Consider the following 21,075-nt stretch of genomic DNA (forward strand, 5'->3'; position numbering starts at 1 on the left):
ATAAGTTTGATTATTTTAATACAGTTTTTGATATGTTTCAAACTCACTATACATATTTATATGAGTACCGATAAGATGACACTCATTTATCGGATGTTAATTGTTATATATTTCATCACATACAATAGGTGAATAACGCATCATCATATTCACATAAATGTTCAGGAAAGATGTGAAACATATCAAAACTTTATATATATATATATATATATATATATATATATATATATATATATATATATATATATATATATATATATATATATATATAACGAGAGAAATAATTACAAGTGTTAATTAATGTATTCAATATTTATACCTATCACATTAATATATTTGAAAATAAATATAAATTAAATTTGAAATCTTTTTAATATTTTTTTAGAAATTTAAATTTGAATCTGATATCTTTTGAAATAAAAAAATGCATTTAAATATATTCATTGATCATATCCTTCATTTCATTTAACTTTGATTATATTTTTTAATTTTATGTTATTTTTATATATTTAGTTTTTGTCATTCTCTAAAATATTAAATAAAATTTAAACTTTTTAAAAACATTTCCCAACTTTTTAGTAAGAATGTCGATGTGATATATATATATATGTGTATATATATATATATATATATATATACATATATATATTAACAATGATATCCTGCACATTCTTTTCCTGCATACCTGTGAGCGTCTGCCTACGTGGCACGTCTATAACCACACAAATTTTTTTGTTTTAAAGCGTACTTTAAAGCGAGCTAGCCAGGCCCAATATTATTGGGCTTTGTCTTGGTATTGAGATCGGGCTTACGAGTCAATTTTCGTTTTGGGCTAATATCATGTGGATCATTTCATAATATATTAAAAAGTAGAGGACTTCGAAAGAAAAACTCTGCCACAAATACCGAAATACGCGCTTAGTTGAAGACCGATCGGCACTTGTTTCTCCTGTTTTTCCCGTCCGATCTTATCTATTTCTCTTATTTTTCTTTGATACTTGTTAGTGTCAACGTAGAGGGCCATGGATTACGAACCAGATTTTGACGATCGCGTGCCTCCGTCTTTTGATCGAATGGTACCTTTTTTGGGGTCAAAAGTCATCTAAATTTTTGCGCATCTTTCTAGATCTGTTATTCTTGGAATTGATTGAGTTGATTTGATCGAAGATCTGTGGATTTTCGTTGGATTGGATATTGTATATATTTATCTACATTTATTTATGTAAATATCTGTTCTTGGGTGGATTTTCTTGAATTATTTCGGTTTTTCGGATTTGCTGTCGAAATTGATGGGTAGGTGAGATTTCTGTTGCATGTTTTTGGTTTGCCGAAGGAAAAAAGTTTGTTCTCATTGAGGAATTGACTAGAATTCAACGACAGATGCTTGGGCTCATTCTGTGAACATATAGAAAGAATCGTTTTTTACTCGAACATTATATCTGGTAACGAATGCGGTCTGGATGGTTTATGGTACTCTGGAGGCATGGGCGGTAAAATAAACATTATGCTGCCATCCTTCAGATTAAACACTCATATTAAATTTATCCAATGCACATTCCTGACATTGGCATGGCTTGTTTGATATTCATATCCCATGTTTTATTGATATGGCTTTGTTGGTCTAGTGGGATTTATTTCAAGTCTATAATATGTGTGTGATTGACTGTGACTGCTAGCAGCCTAGCATGCATGTAACATACATAATTAGCCTGTGTCTGGTGACTCTGAATATTATTCCTGGATATCCTTTTATATATGCAGAAAACAATGTTTTAGAATCTGTTTCCATGGCACGAATCAAATCCTGACGGGCTGACACTGTGACTTGCTTTGCAGATTCAGTTAAAATCTGATTTTAAGTTCGTCCTTGTATGCTTGAATGATCTTGTTTTGCATTTTTTAGGCTAACTGTTATTTTTCCCCATTGCTTCTCGTTCTCGATTTTGTCTAACTTTACCCCTTGCATTTGATAGGGAAGTAGATTTTTTGGCATTAAATAGAAGCTATCTTCGAATTATTATAGGAGATTAGGAAGCCTCGACTTCATTTATCGATGCCTTCAAGGTGGATGCTTCAAAATTTTACATGTATTAAACCATTCATTTATTGTTTTGTTGACGTGTGGTCTGTCAGTCCTTACTCCCCATCACCTGATAGGTGGCTGAATTTAAACTGATGGTCACACCTAGAATGATTTCATCCTTTTATTTCATGCTGCAGCATCAACTATTAGGTTTTATTTTACTGATGGCAGACTCAGCTGATATCGTTGAGATAAATAATGTAATGCATAAAGCATCCGCATGAATATATATCTTGCATAAAGCTGACAATATTATGGTCCAATTTGTTTTGGGCTCAGGAAGTGAGCAGATGAGAACGATTACCATCTATGTGGTCTTTAAACGTACTTGAGCACTGAGACCTCTTTCTAGAGTTTCCTGGTAGTTGTGGCATCTGCATATCGTGCTCATCACTTCCTTAAAGCTCATTTAAACACAGTTATGTAATATATCCGTTAGCATGAAATCTTGTAACATGATTCTGCTTGAATCACACATTGCATTCATTTTAATGTAAATTTGGCAGTTATAAGATATCAAAATTTTGGTTGTTATTTATTGCTCTTTATTTCTCATTCTATGATTCAACAGAAAAATGTTGCCCAGGACATTGAAGCCAAGGGATTCAACCCAGGCTTAATTGTCCTGCTTGTCGTAGGTGGGCTGCTCGTAGCATTCCTTATTGGAAACTATGCTCTCTACACATACGCCCAGAAAAACCTCCCTCAGAAGAAAAAGAAGCCTGTTTCAAAAAAGAAGATGAAGAAGGAAAGGCTGAAACAAGGAGTGTCGGCTCCAGGAGAATAGATTGAGGTAACATTGGAGGACCCCATAGGAAGTCGAGTTGTTATTTAGACTTCTAATGTTAGAAACTTTGTCGAAAAATCATTGCATCGTTTTAGGACCTTCGTTGTCATCCAGCATGGATAGAACTTCACTTGAGATTAGAATTAGACTCTCGGCTTTGCATATTGATTGAAAAGGAAGAAGGTTGTTTGCGTTAGTTCATCTTGTTGCCTTTCTTTCGAATTTTGAGTTTTAGTTATGTTGGGAAACCGAACTACTTTAGGCACGTGCGCGCACACACTGTACAAACTCACAAGGGACAGATTGATTTATCTTTTAGCTTTTGCCTCTCATCTAGATACCTGTGCCGTGACTTTCTCTTCTATGGATGGATAAATTACTACTTCAATTCTAATTCACTATTCCAATGAAAATTTAAAAAGGTTCATATTTTCATAATGCCGAATGACCTATGATTATCGGGTAAGCTGAACTCGCTCAATAAAAATCAAGTCAAAAATTTGTGTGAGACGGTCTCACGGATCGTATTTGTGAGACATATATCTTATTTGGGTCATCCATGAAAAAGTATTATTTTTTATGCTAAAAGTATTACTTTTTAATGTGAATATGGGTAGAGTTGACCTGTCTCACAGATTAAAAACCGTGAGACGGTCTCACATGAGACCCACTCAAAAATCAATGAGTTGATCTCTTATCTATTTTCAGATTTGGAGCTAAAATTCTCTCATCCATAAAAATTTATGTGGTGCATGTTTAAAAAATAATAATCATAATGCATGATTTTTACGTAATTTGAGTGGAAAATATCGTTATATAACTACCATAAAACATATACGTTTTTTTTTTTTCATTTTTAATTTTAGCATAATATCTTTGTATGAAAGTATCCTTGTACAATATAAGGAAGAAAAAAATAAAATTGTTTTTATGTTATGTTCATAATTATAATTTTGAGAGTTTTATGCATTTGTAAGTGAGGGAAAAAAGTCATGAATCCTAAGATACCGTAAATTTATTTGACAAAAACTTGTGTGAGACGGTCTCACGGATCATATTTGTGAGACGAATTTTTTATTTGGGTCATCCATAAAAAAATATTATTTTTATGTTAAGAGTATTATTTTTTTATTGTGAATATGGATAGAGTTTACATGTCTCACATATTAAGATCCGTGAGACGGTTTCACATGAGACCCACTAAATTTATTTAAGAAAATAAGGCGTCAAATTCAATCTATTATTCTGTTACAGTGATTGGAACATAATTTGTGTATGCCCTACTGCGATGAAGTTATCTGAAAACTGGTTTGAACTTAATTTAATAATCAACCTTTGAACGTAATTTAATCAACCAGAAAAAAAGGTATCACCATTATGGCAAAAAGTAACCCGCCTCTATCGTTGATTATTAGTCCGCCTCTTACATTCCCAGATGAGAGGGTAATTTTTTTAATAATTTATTTTTATAATTTTTTAGAGATCATATAAGATTAAATGAATTCTCGAATATTTTAAAAAATCAATAGCTTGTCGTCTTGTAAATGTGATTGCGACACGTTTTCAAAAAAAAAAACCAGCACAAAAAATTAAATACAAATGGAAAAACACGCAGAAATTTTAGGATGATGAACATGATGATCATTTCACAACCTGAATGTAACTTTCAGGTATGGAACGACTTCACGAAATAAGTCTTCCAGTTTTCATTCGATCTTTGCCTAAATTTTCTGTAAAAATTAAGTGTTTGAAGCAATGACTTGGCCTACTCATGACCGTGCTTCCACCAAAATGGAGCCAAAAATTATTAGCTACAACATCAATTTACATTATTTTCTTTTGGAAAGAAGCAGAACCAACCATTTATTGATTACTCAAAGTTACGATGTCAACCAAAACTGCTCTCTGGATTAAGCCTCTCACCTGTTCTTGCTGGTTCTGATTTACATCTCGTCAGTAGTAAAGGATGAACTACTTCACCTCCTTCAGTTGTCTTCGAATCTTGATTATTACTTTCTGTATTTGCATTTTCAGTTTCCAACTTCATCCTGTTTTCGGGGCTAATTCTTGATTCCTCCGCCGCATTCTCTGGACAGGAATGAGATTCTTGCTCTGTTTTTGCCTCAATTTCAGTTTTGACCTCTTGTATTCCAGTAGGTTCAAATGGTGACCCCCAGATTCTTGCTGCCAAAGATGAATATCTGTAAGGAGCAGATCTGCATCTAGTCAAGATTAGTGCATTTTTGGGTGGGCAAAAAACGAAATCTTCTTTACTTTCTCGAATCCCAACTCCAAGGTTTTCACACTTTACACCGTCAACCTCACTCTCGCTCCTACAACTATTATTACCAGTTTTGTCCGTGGAAGCACCATTGTCATTCTTTTGCCATTTCTGATTGGAATTAGCCGTGAAAGAATCCTCTCTTGCATCCAATTTCTTGCAATACCCAGACTTACAGAACAAAAACCAGCTGCCAAATCTTGAACTAACTTCGCTGCAAGATAAGGTTTTCTTGAGCCGCCACCAGGAACGGTGGCTTGCGGTGGTCTTGGCCTTCGCATTGGCGGCGGAGCGGCGAGCAGAAACTTGGCCAAAACAAGTTACTTTAGGAGAAGATGGCTCTTGTGTAGTTTCAATCACACCAACCGCGTTCTTTTTGCCTATTAGCATCGGGTTTGTACGTGGCTTGACGCTGCTTCTGCTTCCCAAATCGCTTTTCCAGAACCTCATCAATGGCGTAGGAAAGTTTTCCGCACCCGCCCTGCTTGGACTCGAGACTGCCATCGACAAAGGTTTCATCTTTACACTAAAAATGCATGGAATTCACAGAAATCTGCAGTTTCCAATGCATAGAATTGATTCTTGGGTTTCCTTACTATGCCTATGTATTGTGTGTTTATGCGTGTGCCATCCGTGGTTTGTTCTGGTGTGGGAGGAGGGGATTGAGATTGAAGGGGTAGGCTTTTTCTTGCATTTTAGTTTTTGTTACTTTGTTAATTTTTTATATGACGTTAATGCCGCCTCATAGTCAGTTGATCCGAATATTTTTTAAATAAAGTTGATCCGAATATTTTTTTTAAATAAATGATTCGATTTTAAACTAGTCTATATTCAATCAAATATTATGTAATAAATAGTTAGTAAAAACTTGTGTGAGACGGTTTCACGAGTCGTATTTTGTGAGACGGATCTTTTATTTGGGTTATTCATGAAAAAATATTAATTTTTTATGCTAAGAGTATTACTTTTTATTGTGAAAATCGGTAGGATTGACCCGTCTCACAGATAAAGATTCGTGAAATCGTCTTACAAAAAACTTACTCTAAATAGTTTTATGTTAAACTTCAAAATTAATTCATAGCTAAAAAACTGGTTTAGATGTTTCACTTAAAAAATTATATATGCTTCCTGTCATTTTTTGTGCTATTACAGTCCAGTTTGGTTACGTTTGTATTAGTCTTTGTTTGTATCATTTATAATAGATAATCATAAATTTACATCAAAAAATTTCTCCAATAATAATGCAGTTCTTCCATTGCCAAAAAGCTTTCCATACGATGAATTTACGTTGTTAAAAATCATTATGATATTTGCAAAAATTCACGCCCAAAGTTCTTCCAGGATTGTCTCCTCAATGTGATTCAAAGAATTGGCCTTCATTTCCCGTCCTCTCAAATCTCGACAAGCAACAATAAGACATGGATACATTTTTTAAGGAAAAACAAAGTGTTCATGCTGTATCAACTCTCCAACCAACAAATCCCACGTCAAAACGAAAGAGTCACGCAACAGAGACGAGAAAACTACAACACAAAAAGAGCCTCTGAACATGTCAGTTTAATTTTTTATTGCTACCAATTTTTTAAAGCAAGCAAAGGGAAAAGGAGATGGGATACTTGAATACATGATTCTCGTAACAACGCTAATTACATTTTAAAATTTTGAACCTCCATCCCAACTTATTGGCATCAGCCATTATGGGGAACATAGCTATATGAACAGTAGTTGATGGTGTCTTTCTGCAAATATAAACAGATTGAACACTTTTTTTTAAATTAAAATGGAAATCATCGAGAAGTCTTCCTAATATTGAATGTATTTCCATACAATTTTTTGTTTCAGGGCCAACACATCAATCCAAGCGCTTGTAACTTGTAAGACGCCTGTTTCCTTGCGTCTCTTGCATTTTCGTTAGAGAAATCCGTGGCAGGAAGTGGCCTCATCGATCCATCCTTCGATATCTACACGGGTTTGGGATACTACTTTCAAGGGTGGTTTAGGCGACGGAGTCGACGCTGTTTTGTGGGTATTGTAGCACATCTATCGGGATGGACAAGAAAGACGAAAGGTCGGATCTTGGTGCCGGGTGAGATCAAACATCTAGCTTTTTTGGTGTCGGGCAGAGGAAACGCCTGGCTGACTCTGTTATTTCGGGTAAAATCGTCAATACTAGAAGCAATGAAACACGACTTTAGATAAAAATTTACATAAACTCGGGTTTGACCCACTGGGGCTTCAGCTCTCCCTTCCCCCCAAAACCCAAAACCCTAACCAAGCAATCCCTTCAAAATTTTCCGTAGCATTTCTGCAGAGTTTTTGCCAACTCCACAGTTTCTTCTCGCCATGAATCTCTTAACTAGAGCAAAATCATTGGCTTATCTTTATATCCCTTCTCCTTCACCAAGAAAGTCTCTCTTTTTCACCACCAACATTACTTCCATTCAACAATCCAATCTCTATTCCACCAAAACTGCTGATAGCACCCAGAAAACACAGCAATCTAGCAAGCCTAAAACGCAGAAATCTTCTGAACCAGCGTCGAGTTTTTCTCAGAGAGTCAAGAAACAAGTGGAGGAACTAACTCTCTGGGCTCGGCCGAGAGATATTCCATACCAAGCAAAGGTTGCGAATTTGGTTAATATAATTGGTCGTGTGAAGATTCCTGTGAAGTTCGAGTCCTCTTCTGATGGGAAACACTGGGCTGCTACGGTCATTTCGCAAGATAAGAACTCTTTGTTGATTCCTGTTGTGTTTGAGGGTGATTTGGCTCATGTTGTGGCTCGTCATGTGAAGGAGAATGATTGTGTTTTTGTTTCTGGACAGCTGAGTGTGGATCCAATGCGATTGGTGTTGAGCGAGAGTCTTGGGAAGTTTCATGTTGTGGCAGAAAATCTCAACTTTGTGGAGGGGTTGAAAATGACTATTTCGAATCATGCGAGGAAGAACAAAGAAGTCTCAACTTCTGATGTAGAAATTGATAAGCCTTTTAGTCCAGAGGCTAAAAAGTTAGAGGTGTACATTTCTTCTGAAAGTGGCGATGATGGGGGTGATAGTGACGCGGCTCTAAATTCGGGGTGGAGAGACTCGTTGGAACACTCGAAGATGAAGAGTTTGGGGTGGAAAAATGAACGGGGTTCTGGGAATTCTGCTCAGGATTTTGTTAAACCACCAGTTTTTGATTATTCGGAGGCAGCAACACCCGTTCAATATTTGCAAGGTGGAAAGAAAGGCGAAATGGTCTCCAAAGCTAATTCTAAACTGGATACAGGAAAGGAGATGAGTGGAGAGACTGCTAGCAAACATAAAGATGGGGATTCTTGGAGGGATCTTGTTATAAATCCTTTGCAGTGGTGGGATTATCGTGGGCACAAATCTAATGGATTGGTTAAAGAAAAATTCCCAGATTTTAAACATAAGGCAACTGGTGAGAGTCTTTGGATCAATGGGGCTCCAGAATGGGTGTTGGCTGGACTTGGAAAATTGGAGTTTGATGTGAAACCAATCTATGCTAAGAAACAACCAGCAGGTCCCAGGTCTGATGAAAGAAAAAGGGAGGAAAAGGGGGATGATTCTTGGAAGAACTTGGTGGAGAATCCAGATAAATGGTGGGATAACCGATCAAACAAGAAGAATCCAAAAGCTCCTGACTTCAAGCACAAAGAGACGGGAGAAGTGTTGTGGTTAAACAGGACACCAGATTGGGCATTGTCAATGTTACCACCATTGTGAGATGGCCAAATTTCTCGAAGCTTCTGAAGAAAAGTCCGACCAATTAATGAGCCATTTTCTGCTATTGAAGTTGGGTAAATCATTTTGACGCTCTGTGAATCTCCCGTGTTGGCTATTTGAACTTTGGCTGGAAAATGAAAATATGAAAGAATGATGGCTTTTAAATTTTCAACTTCCTTGTGCCTTCATTTCTCTGGTAATGTCTGCTGCTGTAAAAGTTATCTGGTGCTAATTTCTTGTGCATATTGTGCGGATTTTTCGTCAGATCTATGACAACTCTCCTTTGTTTTACTAGGAATTGGTTGAATCATGTTAAGATTTGCTTTTGTTGTTGCTGAATGCATCATCACATGTAAAAACTATACTTGGATTCTTTTTTGAGTATGCATCAGCTCCATCTCCCTTGGAAACTCAAGAAAGTTTAAGCAATTTATAAGATTTGAAATGGTTTCAAACTTAAGTAAAACGAGCTCACAGGCATTTAGAGGCGCGACCGGGTAAAAGCGTTGGAAATTCTTGTGATCCCAGGAGAAATGCACACTTCGTGAATTCCAAACAGAAAAACAATATAATTTTATGAGTAATTTATTGACAGATTCAAGTGCTGCCCGCTGAAAATCCGAGTGATGCTCTGGCACATGAACCTTAATTTATTGACAGATTCATCTTATGGGTAAAACATTTTTTAAGGTAGCGTTCGTAATATTTAAAAAATACATTTTTTTTAAAATACACTGCCTCAGAATAGCATAGATAAAGTCAGGTATAACATATCAATTTTTGTTTTCAATAGTAGCTAAAAATTATTTTTCATCTTTCAAAAAAATTGTAAAAGACATGCCAATTCAACAGACAGCTTGTTTCAAGTACCTCAATCCAACATATTGACGAAAACATAAACACAAAAGTGGAGCTACTTTCAAATGCAATTCATATGGTTCATAAGATTTAACTCATTTTGTTTCTTGTATTCTTTACGGGATTGGTGAGCAGTCGAGATCTTTCGATAAAATGGTGTTTCATGCATGAAGATGACACTTTGAACATGATTTTCTAGATGAGGATAATATGTTTACATATGCATCACAAAGCATGATGCCCATCAATCACAGTTCACAAGATGGCATTAAAAGTATATATTGTGAAATAACATCAAACAGTAAATTTCATGTAATTGATTTTTGCAAGAATCATTAACACGTATTGTACCCCCAAGGAAGAATCCAGCTGACTTCAATTATTAGCTGTTGTGTTCGACCGAAGGCAATAGAAAAGCTGTTATATCTGCAACCATGCCGGCAGATTCCTTAGATGCATGAACTAATTCGTTATCACAGAAACCATTCTTGGGAGCAAATGGGGATCTAGGAACTGCGGACTCGGTGGCAGTTTTAGGTGAGATTGAAGCATAATCCGATATTTCCTTTAAAATTTCAGCCATTGAGCTAGGTATATAGGGATTTACATCTAGAGTAAGTCCTTTTAACATCTCTCCTGGATCTTTAGCATGATGATTTTCCTTGTCACCAATATTGCAAGTTTGATGTGGTTTATTCTCGGGGTGATTCTGCTCGACCCTTACACCTTCACCCACTCTCCAACCAATACAACCTGAAGGATCGATACCTTCAACTAGAGGGATTTTGACACCCTCAAATTCCATATTTTTATTCGATTTGAAGCCAATTTCATTATTCAAGCCAGCTAAATTCTCATTGACAACTGCACCTGAACCTGCACCAGCATCAACCGCTTGTTTCTGTGCTTCTGAGCAACTTTCTCCCGTTTTATAATCTTTACCTTTAATAGACCAGGTGGGAGAATCTTTTTCATCCGTCAGAACACAAGTATGGAAGGATGTTGTAATCACGGCTTTTGGAGAATTAGGCGTAATATTTGCCCCAGCACTAACTGTTCTAGCTGTTGAAGTCTTGTAACTTTTCAGCTTGATGTTTGAGCCTCGATTTGGACTGCAGACAGCAGATCCGCTCTTGGGAATCACAGTATGCAAGCTAGATGGAGATTGCAATGTTCTCTTAGGGGTACAAACTGATGATTTCACCTGCAAAGGGAAGATAAATTGGACTCCCAACATTGCCAAGAAATAGGAACTTTAGAAATAAATTCTATTTTTTTGCAAATGTATATTACATGCACTTCCACAAATCACTTTAACAATTCCTGTTTTAAACGAATATTTGAGCTCATTTTCATTCATAAGCACAAGAACCATCCATTGTTGAGGATTTACAATTAAAAAGTAAATAAGAGAGAGACTGATGCTAACCCCGTCGAAGTACCCAATTTTAGGGGATGGCATTCGTAATCCTGATGGTCTCACCGGAGCCTGAAGGGCACTCACACGCGCTGAGGATTTTGTTGAACTGTTAACAGGCAGACCAAGTTCATGATTTTCTTGTCCACTTGCTAGTTGATTAGCAGAATGATTCCTTGGATCCCGAAGAATAGTGTCCCTGCTTAACGATCTACAAGAATCCGTATCTAGACTGGTCCTTGAGTTACTAGATCTTTGGTTAATTACGGAACAAGAAGATGATACTGACGACCATTCACTGATTGAACTAGCTGGTGAGACACCAGAGGAAATCTTAGTTGACTTCACATAAGCCGAAAGAGTAGATGGTGATGGTTTGTTTCTCAATGTCCCTCTAGATGGAACTTTGGGGATAGGACTGGATGAAGCTGAAAAGGAGCTGCTGCTCTTGACTGGATTTCTTCTCACTGCCGCTAGTGAAGATTTTGCAGGGGGATTGGAGGACATACTATGGTAACTATTACTTGAAGTGTGGGACCTTGTAGATTGCACCCTGCTGGTAATTGAAGAACGCAATGAAGAAGATTTGGATATCAATGCAGGCTTTGGCAAAGGCCTTTGAGAACCATTTAAGATGGAAGGTTTTGGTGGCTGAGCCACCTTCTCTGAAACTGTCAATATCAAGATGATTAATAACGTAAACACTATTAATTGATTTAATTATATACTAATCATGTTCCAAAAGTAAATGCCTTCTGTTCATTTCCGGTACCAAGTTTTGAGCTTCCACATTCGGATTTTGCACGATTTCTCCCAAATGTATCCTGCTTTATTGCTTCCTTTGAATCCAGAATTGACCTGCTGACAGCCTTGGGTGGCTTAGGTAATGAATTTGATTCACCATTTTTTGCTGTAGGCTTCATCGATTAAAGAAACTGTTCGTGTCAGTCATGAAGGAGAAAAAGTTCTGTTGTCTATGAAATTAATAAAATAATAATAGTAACATTTCAACCATCTCAATAAAAGATGGGGAAATTAAATAAATGAAGGCAATAGATCCGAAAGAACACAAAATTTTCAACATAATCGGCATCTCAAGTCTAATGACACAATGACGAAGCAAATATCATCATGTTATTTGGAACATGAGAAGCAATTGTCAAAACAATATTCTTTTATGGTATATCAAAATAAGGATAAGCAAAAATAGGTTTCAAATTATATAAATTTGTTAGTTATGTTCATATTAGTTTGTGATCATGGGAAGGTGGACTGGTAGCACCCAAAGTTCATTTCTTTGATTCGATATAATTTTAGATCAGATGTTTCAATGCAATCAAGTTTCAAGTCAAAAACTTACCTGTGCCGCCTGTGAATGACCACCATCCTGCTTGACAGCTTTCGCAGACCCTAACTTCGACATATTCTGTTTTGGCTGACTTTTTGACAGTCTAATAGTTTGCAGACCGCTGTTTTTCTTTGAAGTTGGTTCTGGATTCTGTTGCATTGCCATAGTACCCAATCATCAGGACCGGAATAGCTTAGTCAATAGATATCTTTTCAGATTGAAATACCAGGCTCACCTTAGTTTCAGAAGCAAGGTTGTCCTTTTGCAGAGCTGTTTATCGTAATTGTAGCAGTTCAAAAATATTTTAACATGCGAGATAAACAAGAAGACCACCAGTAGGTTGCATGCAATTATATTAGTTGAAGAATAATTTAATAAGCAAGGTAGGTTCACACATGATAAACATTAAGCAAAACTGGTCAACTGAAGTTCTTAAAGAATGTAAATAGTTTCTTTCAGACAAAAACCAAGGAACGACAACATTTCAAAGTTATGGAAACCAATATTGAGTTGAGACTTGGGACACAAATCAGTAATATGTGCACTTCAGGCAACACGTATTTTTTCACCACGACTTTGATCTAAGCCTCCAAAACGTGTATTTCCTAGTTTAGTGCATTGATCTAAACATCTGGACAAATGCACTAAACTAGGAAATACACATTTTTTTTATTTTTAAAAAATAAAAAAGTATTATATAACCACGGCTCCTGCATGTTCATGATATGTTCGTAAAAGAAACTTAAATTACCAATATTATTTAAAATAATAGCTCGTGACAAAACTGGACATAGCACCATGTAAACATATTGAATTTAATATTGTACTCTCTCTAACAGTGTCTACCTATAGGATTCAAAATCTTGCACATACTTGATGTGTAAACCTCCAAAACTAAACAGTAATAGCTGAAACTAAAAGAGATGCCATACTCATAATAAGTGACAAAAGATACTAATCCTAAAGTTAGTTTCTCCCAACTGATTAATTAACTTAAAGACAGCCAATCATTAAAGTGCAGATCGTTACATGAAAATCCGAAACATCCCCATCAAGCACCTAGTGATCCGAAGAAAATATCCGTATAATACATAAGGATATTAAAAAACTAAAAGATTATATAACTGTAAACTCACATGAAATGGCAGTGCTATCTGTCTCCATAGTTTCTATCTTCATGCTAGAGTTTGATGAGTTGGATGTCTTTTTATTGGATCTCTGGATGGAAGCTCTAATGTCACCAAACAACTCGTTTGCAAGACTATCTACAGTCAAAATATCAGTTTCAAAAGAGGATATGGACTCATTTGACCCTGAAATATCTTCTTCAATTCTAGCCAATAATTGATTCTCTCTTTTCTCTGGTCCTTTGAGCATGGTGGATAATTCTTCTGGATCAAGAACACCTAAACATTGCAAAATAGACCAAGTAGTAGCTGCAAGACAGCAAGTAGTGGATCGGACAGTTCCACAAACATTATTCACTTGAGCTTCAGTTGACAACTAGTACCTGCACTAGTAAAGAAGGCACTGTCCCAGGCTAGACTTTTACGCAAGTTATACTTCCCTTTCCGGGGGGTTATTTCGGGTTCCATTGTTTCATGAAGAATGGGAAATTGCTCGATGACACAATAAGTGCCAGGTCTTTCTTCAGCACTTGCATCTCCTGGCAAATTACGAAAGTCGTGTTCTATAAAAAAAAACACTTTGTACCATTAGCAAACTGAGAAATAATCACTGATATCTTTATATGGCATGGCCTACGCATGATATTAATAGGTCATCGAAACTCAATTCAACAACAAAAAAACACTTTGTACAGCCATGTGACGAGGGAATCGTACTTCAATACGGAAAACCTACATACCCGTGAAAAAAAAAACTAAATAGTCCAATTCCAATCACATTTGTGGGATCCTAGTACTGTGTAATTTTACATACACAACCCAGAACGTACAACCAACACACACGTGGACGATCATCAAATTCACCATCCCAATAAAAAGAAACATAAAAATTCCAGAAATCACAAAAAAAAACCTGAAAACTGAAAATCGTTTTGAGACGAAAGATCGACGAGACTGACGTCTATGGCTTCGAAATCAGTCTTCTCAGGCAACTCCATCTCCATTTTCGAAATAGATCAGAAACTACAAATCCTAGTACTGCGATCGTTAACTCGTAGGGTTTGATAGGAGAATACAATGGGAGAAAGTACAAGTAGATCGAAGCCAGAGCGCAAAGGGGAAATTTTTTGAACTGCCTAAGAGGCGGTTTTTCTGAATTATAAATTTAGAAGGTTTTATATATATTATTATATTAATTTTAAAATATATATATTATCACAAAACTTTAATTATATAAAAAGAATAATCTAAATTATAAAAAAACATTAATTTTTATATAAAAAATATTATTTCAAATTTCAAATATAAACCAACTCGATTTATCTCAGTATAAGTATAAAAAAGTGACTTAATGATTATTATAATATTTCATATTTCCTTATATAATTAAATTCCAAGACTTTAATCTAAAAATATAAATATATGAAACTAATTATATTTTAATTTAAAAATATTCGTCTGAATTGCAGAAGCATGGTCATTGAAATTGGAATAAATATCAAGCATAATTTTTTTTTAAAAATAATTAATTAAAATGAAACAATTTTAATTTTTTTCATTGCATGACTGATAATAATTACAATTATCTACAAATAAAATAAATCAGAATACACTATATTGTTAATATTATTGGTAGAGTTAAATTTTAGTTAGGCTCAAATTGGTTGAGCCAAAGCCAAAGAAGCATGTAGAAGCTACAAGATCTGATAAAGAATCCACCAATTCAAATGTTTGAATAAATAAAATGTCTTACTATGGCACAGATCGTTGGAAGATCATGAGAGTCAAGAAATTGTTCGAAATCTGAAGAAAAAGAAGACGAAGAAACAAAGAATACAACTCAATTCAGCACAAAATTCTGCAAAAACTCTCATTAAATTCAGTCCTCGTATTTACGTTTTTCTTTGAATTTCATTAGGATTTCCAGTTCTTCGGCATTTTCTTTATAGTTTCCTTTCATATATTTTATTGTAATTTGTAGTATTGTGTGAATTCCTACTAGTTTTATAAAACAAGATTATGTTAGAGATTTATTTTATCGATTTTTTATTAATTTTTTTGTTTTTAGTGCATATTAGTTCAAAAAATCATAATGAACTGTCAAATTTAATATATATTTTGCTTGAATTTTTAGTGGGATTTTAGTGTTTTTTACTCAATTTGATGCTTGAAGCATACACGTCCGCAATTACAAAAATTGTGCAAACAAGTTTGACATGTTTGGTGGAACCGGAAATATGCAGTCAGATACGAGCAAATTCTAAGTATTATTGATCATATGAGTCGCATAAGAGAGAGTTAGTGTCAAATAAACAATATTCGATGAGCTTAATGGACGATACTCATATTTAAAAAGTTAAATGACTAAGATACAATTAATTATAATTTTCCTTAAAATTACCATAGTGATGCACTGTGATCGAACAAGAAAAACTACCAATAATCATTACACGAACATTTACCATCTAAGAAATGATGAAATCTATTAGAATCCCGCAACACTATCTGCCTACCGACAATCTCAGATATGTATTTAAACGCAGAGTGACAGTCCCCACAGACTCTCAGATTTTTCATTATCCTTATCGGCAGTTCAGATTTCCTTGTAAGAACAAAAGCAACTGCGAGCCTCTCACTGTGATAGCTCAAGACTTCTTCCTTGTTCTCCATTTCAAGGTCATATAATGCGAATCTTGTCTCCGGAACGTACCCCATTTCCCTCATTTTCCAATGCAATTCTGCAAGTTTTTTGTATATGGATTCTGTATCAGGATGTGATTTATCACCAGATACAAAGACATGTACCGAGTCTTTCATGGTGACCCAACTGCACCCGGCTTCTTTCCTTGCTTCGGCATCCCTCATTGCAAGTCGGGCTTCTGTAACGTGCTCCCAATCTCCACCTGAGGCATACATATTAGCCAGGAGGACATAATTAACCGCGTTTTGAGGTTCCAACTCAATGATCATTTTGGCAGCCCTCTCACCTAAATCCATCAGGCGGCCATTAGCTCGACCACATGCTCCAAGAACGGTTCTCCAGATAAGGGCATTCGGGGTTACAGGTATTCGAGCCATGAAGTCTTCTAATTTGTCAAATTCAGCGGCTCTGCTAAGGAGATCCACCATACACGAGAAGTGCTCAATTCTTGGTGTCAGGCCGTATACATTGGTCATGGATTCAAAGTGTTCGTATCCTTGACTGACCAATCCTACATGACTACAAGCCGATAAGACCCCAACATAGGTAACGTGATCGGGTTGCTGGTTTTCAAGTTTCATCTGTGTGAACATCTCCAAAGCTTTGTGTCCATCACCATGTCGAGCATAGCTGGATATCATGGAGTTCCAAGAGTATATGTTCCGATGAGGCATTAAATTGAAAACCCTTGAAGCATACTCTATCCTCCCACATTTTGCATACATGTCTATCAAAGCACTACCGATAACCACATCAGCATCCAAACAAGCTCTAGTTGAACAAGCATGAACTTCCATGCCGTGTACCAAAGTTGCAAGAGAAGCACAAGCACTGAGAACAGTGGCAAAGGTGTAACAGTCTAGTCTTTGACCACTGTGCAGCATAAACCATACGGCATCCATGGCTTTAACCAAATGCTCATTATGTATGTATCCGGAGATAATGGAATTCCAACTCACATCGTCCCTTTCAGACATTCTTGCAAATATAGTCTCACAATCATTCATCTCTCCACACTTGCCATAGCAAGCTAGAAGTGAGTTCTGAATGGCACTATCACTCATGAGCTGGTATTTTAACACCAGCGAATGAATTTGATGTGCAAGTTCAACATGAGTAAGAGATGCTGCTGCTGTGAGGATGTTTATAAAAGTGATATTATTTAGATTCACTCCAGCTCGCATCATCTCTATGAAATAATTTATGGCTTCAATAACGGACGTATCAGAATCACTAAATGCCCTGATGACAGAATTCCATGATACATTGTCATGTTCAGGCATGAAGTGAAAAACTTTCCTGGATTCAGTAATACGTCTAGTATCAGCATATAGGGAAAGAAGAGAATTGGATACTGAAACATCACAATCGAGTCCCAACTTGACCCCTTCGCAATGTATTTGCTCTCCCATCCTGATCCAGCCTATACTGCCACAAGAACTCAAAGAGCTGATCAGTGTGAAATTTGAAGGCATTAGTCCTACTCTCTTCATGGCGCAAAAACTCAACACCGCTTCTTCGAAATACTCATTTTGGTCAAGAGCGGAGATAATGGAACTCCATGACACCAAATCTTTATCCAACATCAACCTGAAAACAGCACAAGCATCTTCCATTGAACCACATTTAGCATACATATTAATCAAACTGTTCCCAACAGCAATCCTGTCATCAAGTATTCCTGTTCGTGTGATATACCCATGGACCTCTTTTCCTTTCTTTTTCACATCTTGCAAACACGAGAACTCACCAATGGCGCTCAAAAGATTCCCATAAGTATCAAGGTTCAATCTAACAAGGTGCTTCATCTCCATGAAAAGCTCAACTGCTTCTTCACCATGCTTAAGCTTCACCAATCCAACCATCAATCCATTTACCGACACTGCATTTCTCGTACCCATATGCTGAAATATATCCTTTGCAGTTTCAATTAAACCAAACCTCGCAAATAAATTCACCAAAGCACTACCAACATACAGATCTCGTACAAACCCAGACATCTCAATTTTTGCCAGCAGTTGCTTGAGCAGTAATAAACCATTATCAACACATGGACATTCAGCTGCAGCAGATATTAGACTAGCAAATGTATACTCGCTAGGCCTAAAACCAAGCCCAACATGTTCCATTTGCATACCAGAGAAAAACCCAACAGCCAAATTTGCATCTCCCCTCTGAGAGTAAACCGAGATGATAGAATTCCACGAAATTGAATTCTTACAATCTATCTCATCAAAAACATGCCGAGCATAGTCGGAACCAACAGAACCAATAAAACAACTCCCATACATCGAGATCAGAACATTGCAGACGACCACATCAACTGAATAAGGAGTTTTCAAAATTAGACCATGAATCTGCAACCCATATCTTGATCCATCAGTCCCTAACATCTGGCACGCCCTTATAACACTCCCAATAGCATAATGATTGGCGATAAACCCTTCTGATAACATCCTTCCAAATAGAGCAATTGCACTTGCAGGCATATCATTGTGAGAGCACCCAGAAATCAAACAAGCCCAAGTCACCATATTCTTATCAGACATTTCATCGAACACATTGTTAGCAGAGACTAAATCGGCATTCGAGGCATAAAAATTGATGAGATTATTGGCCGTAAACAAGTCGTTGACGCACCCATTTTTTATTACTTCTGAATGGAACTGCTCAGCTTCAAAATGGGAGCAGGAAAATCGGAATCTTTCAATCAAAGACTCGTACTTTTGAGAAAAAGAGACGACTCCCAATGAAGCTTGGGGAAGCTGATTGTGGTTGTTAGTATCAAACTGCGTTTGTTTTTGTTGGTAAAATACAGTAAGAGTGTCCTGAAGTGGGATTGAGCTAGAGGACAGAGACGCTCTGGTGAGTGAACTGAAAGTTGTGTATTTGCACAGCAGATTCCGCATCGATGATACAGCGTTGTTGGGAGAAAACATTGCGCACAGATTATCTCCTCCTTCCTCATAGTTCTTTCGCGCGTATTTCAGGTTTGAACCATCAAAATTATGACTACCAAGAAAATTGCCAATATAGCAAAAAAAAATTATGTTCCACTAAACATCGGTACCTAACACTGCAGTAACAATTGAAAAGATAACATTAAAAACTGTAATTATATATGTAATAAAAAAAACCGTGATTATGTATAATAATCGACAACAAGGTTTTAACTTTGTCGTGTACATGTATGTATATAACCAATAAGAAATCTTCGGGAACAAAATGTAATCATCAGCACAAGAATACACTTGAACTTGATCAAAATATTCCCTAGCAGAGGATGAAATGGTGACCTAGACCAGAGATGGGTAAGCAACATCTAATCCATTCCATGCATTGGAATCATCATGTGCTGAGCATGTGACTGGAAATCACAAAACAAAACCTGCTGAAATACAAATTTCTAAAAAAAACTTATATTGAAGAATGAATTATGTACGAGTTTTCAAGTTTTGATTTCAGATGTGGAGTACAATAGGGAAGAGATATTCCTATAATCTATCCAGCAGCCAAGTCCTCAATATAATAACCAAAAAATGACCGATCTAACTTGATTCAATCAAAAGAAAAAAATGATGCTATATGGAACACAATAGGGAAGTGATACACCCATCTAATCAATCCAGCAGACCCATTTTTAAACCATCGGTTTCAACAAATATAGCTCTTGGGATTGAGCCACATCGAATTAGAGCAACATAAAATGCAATGGAGATCAGAATATCTTGGCAGCAAACAAATGAAAGAAACACATTAATGTCTCCACATTATATACTGGCTTCCTACATCAAGGTGAACTGTGTAGAAGCATTTTTCCTGAACTTTCTTCAGTATCACTACTCTAAAAGCTTCTAGTTTGACAATACAAGAATACATCTTCATGATTTGTAAGTCGCAAATTCAACTTCATTCCTTACATTATCGATTACTTTAATTGACCCGACAAGGAAAAACCAATTTAAAGCACTTGCGAACTTTCTCCAAGAAGTGTTCAGATCTCATGTTTCAACAACAGAATCGTTTGGTCAATTCCATCAATCAGATGATGAAGTGTTTAAAAAGCTCCTAGATAAAGTACTTACATGCATGAGTAACACATACATAATAAATAACTTGATATACAATTACAGGACATAGTAATCAGACACGGTGATACTGGCTACAAAGCGACACCGACAGGCATAAAGTGTACCTGAGAGTGACCATAATTTATGCCTTGTGAGAATGAACCCTGGTTGACAACCCGTAAAATTAACAGAAATAGCAATTTAACACTGTCCATCAGCACTCTTAGCAGATCCTTTGGTGTCACCCTGTTGAGGAGCAATAAAAAAATTCCGCGAATTGTCAGAGAAAAGAACACAAAAAGAAAAACAAGATGCAGAGGAATTGTATTATTTCACTCAACTCCATCTGCCACACAACCATGAGCACCAAAACAAAAGTAAAAAGGGAAACTTGCATAATGTAATGAAACAATGACTGATTTACTTCGAGCAAAAGAGAGTAAAAAAAAAATCAAGAAAACCAATAGACAGAAATAATTACCTCTCTGTACCTAGCCAGGTACATCTTCAGTGGATCAATGTAATCTTCAAAGCCTAGTTTTCTTTCTTCTCTTTGGCACTTACTTGCCCTTGAAATTAGACCATCCAAAAATGAGTTAGCTGAGTTTTCATTAACGTAGCTCAGAAGTATACCCACATTCACAGAGAGAACTATGAACATAGATATTCATCAC

General features: G+C 36.2%; 5 protein-coding genes across 5 annotated transcripts; 2 read left to right on the plus strand and 3 right to left on the minus strand.

Moving 5' to 3' along the window:
• The first annotated feature begins 874 nt into the window (after positions 1–874).
• On the plus strand, positions 875–3,071 carry LOC140817740 (DNA-binding protein S1FA-like). The gene is made up of 2 exons (XM_073177500.1): positions 875–1,076; positions 2,655–3,071. Exons 1-2 carry the CDS (start codon positions 1,023–1,025, stop codon positions 2,868–2,870), a joined length of 270 nt encoding a protein of 89 aa, XP_073033601.1. The 5' UTR covers positions 875–1,022; the 3' UTR covers positions 2,871–3,071.
• Positions 3,072–4,438: 1,367 nt separating this feature from the next.
• Positions 4,439–5,883, minus strand: LOC140817746 (uncharacterized). Its single transcript, XM_073177513.1, has one exon. The coding sequence runs from the start codon at positions 5,668–5,670 to the stop codon at positions 4,759–4,761; it is 912 nt and encodes a 303-aa protein (XP_073033614.1). The 5' UTR covers positions 5,671–5,883; the 3' UTR covers positions 4,439–4,758.
• Positions 5,884–7,143: 1,260 nt separating this feature from the next.
• On the plus strand, positions 7,144–9,171 carry LOC140817752 (protein OSB2, chloroplastic-like). The gene has a single exon (XM_073177526.1). The coding sequence runs from the start codon at positions 7,495–7,497 to the stop codon at positions 8,878–8,880; it is 1,386 nt and encodes a 461-aa protein (XP_073033627.1). The 5' UTR covers positions 7,144–7,494; the 3' UTR covers positions 8,881–9,171.
• A 741-nt stretch (positions 9,172–9,912) lies between these two features.
• Positions 9,913–14,770, minus strand: LOC140817758 (uncharacterized). The gene is made up of 8 exons (XM_073177539.1): positions 14,544–14,770; positions 14,014–14,193; positions 13,640–13,909; positions 12,739–12,773; positions 12,516–12,653; positions 11,928–12,072; positions 11,168–11,826; positions 9,913–10,942 (listed from the first exon to the last, which is right to left on the minus strand). Exons 1-8 carry the CDS (start codon positions 14,632–14,634, stop codon positions 10,121–10,123), a joined length of 2,340 nt encoding a protein of 779 aa, XP_073033640.1. The 5' UTR covers positions 14,635–14,770; the 3' UTR covers positions 9,913–10,120.
• A 1,279-nt stretch (positions 14,771–16,049) lies between these two features.
• On the minus strand, positions 16,050–19,454 carry LOC140817764 (putative pentatricopeptide repeat-containing protein At5g09950). The gene has a single exon (XM_073177551.1). The coding sequence runs from the start codon at positions 19,268–19,270 to the stop codon at positions 16,064–16,066; it is 3,207 nt and encodes a 1,068-aa protein (XP_073033652.1). The 5' UTR covers positions 19,271–19,454; the 3' UTR covers positions 16,050–16,063.
• Positions 19,455–21,075: the final 1,621 nt, after the last annotated feature.

The sequence above is a fragment of the Primulina eburnea genome, chromosome 2 (genome assembly GCF_022965805.1).
Source record: "Primulina eburnea isolate SZY01 chromosome 2, ASM2296580v1, whole genome shotgun sequence".
NCBI lineage: Eukaryota > Viridiplantae > Streptophyta > Magnoliopsida > Lamiales > Gesneriaceae > Primulina > Primulina eburnea.

Bases quoted from the DNA above. Each gene is read 5' to 3' on its own strand.
- LOC140817740 (XM_073177500.1), top strand. From the start codon at position 1,023: ATGGATTACGAACCAGATTTTGACGATCGCGTGCCTCCGTCTTTTGAT. The intron at 1,077-2,654 runs GTACCTTTTTTG...ATGATTCAACAG, and splicing joins CTCCGTCTTTTGATCGAATG to AAAAATGTTGCCCAGGACAT.
- LOC140817764 (XM_073177551.1), bottom strand. From the start codon at position 19,270: ATGTTTTCTCCCAACAACGCTGTATCATCGATGCGGAATCTGCTGTGC.
- LOC140817746 (XM_073177513.1), bottom strand. From the start codon at position 5,670: ATGAAACCTTTGTCGATGGCAGTCTCGAGTCCAAGCAGGGCGGGTGCG.
- LOC140817758 (XM_073177539.1), bottom strand. From the start codon at position 14,634: ATGGAGATGGAGTTGCCTGAGAAGACTGATTTCGAAGCCATAGACGTC. The intron at 13,910-14,013 runs GTACTAGTTGTC...TGCAATGTTTAG, and splicing joins TGCCTTCTTTACTAGTGCAG to GTGTTCTTGATCCAGAAGAA. The intron at 11,827-11,927 runs GTACCGGAAATG...TGATATTGACAG, and splicing joins ATGTGGAAGCTCAAAACTTG to TTTCAGAGAAGGTGGCTCAG.
- LOC140817752 (XM_073177526.1), top strand. From the start codon at position 7,495: ATGAATCTCTTAACTAGAGCAAAATCATTGGCTTATCTTTATATCCCT.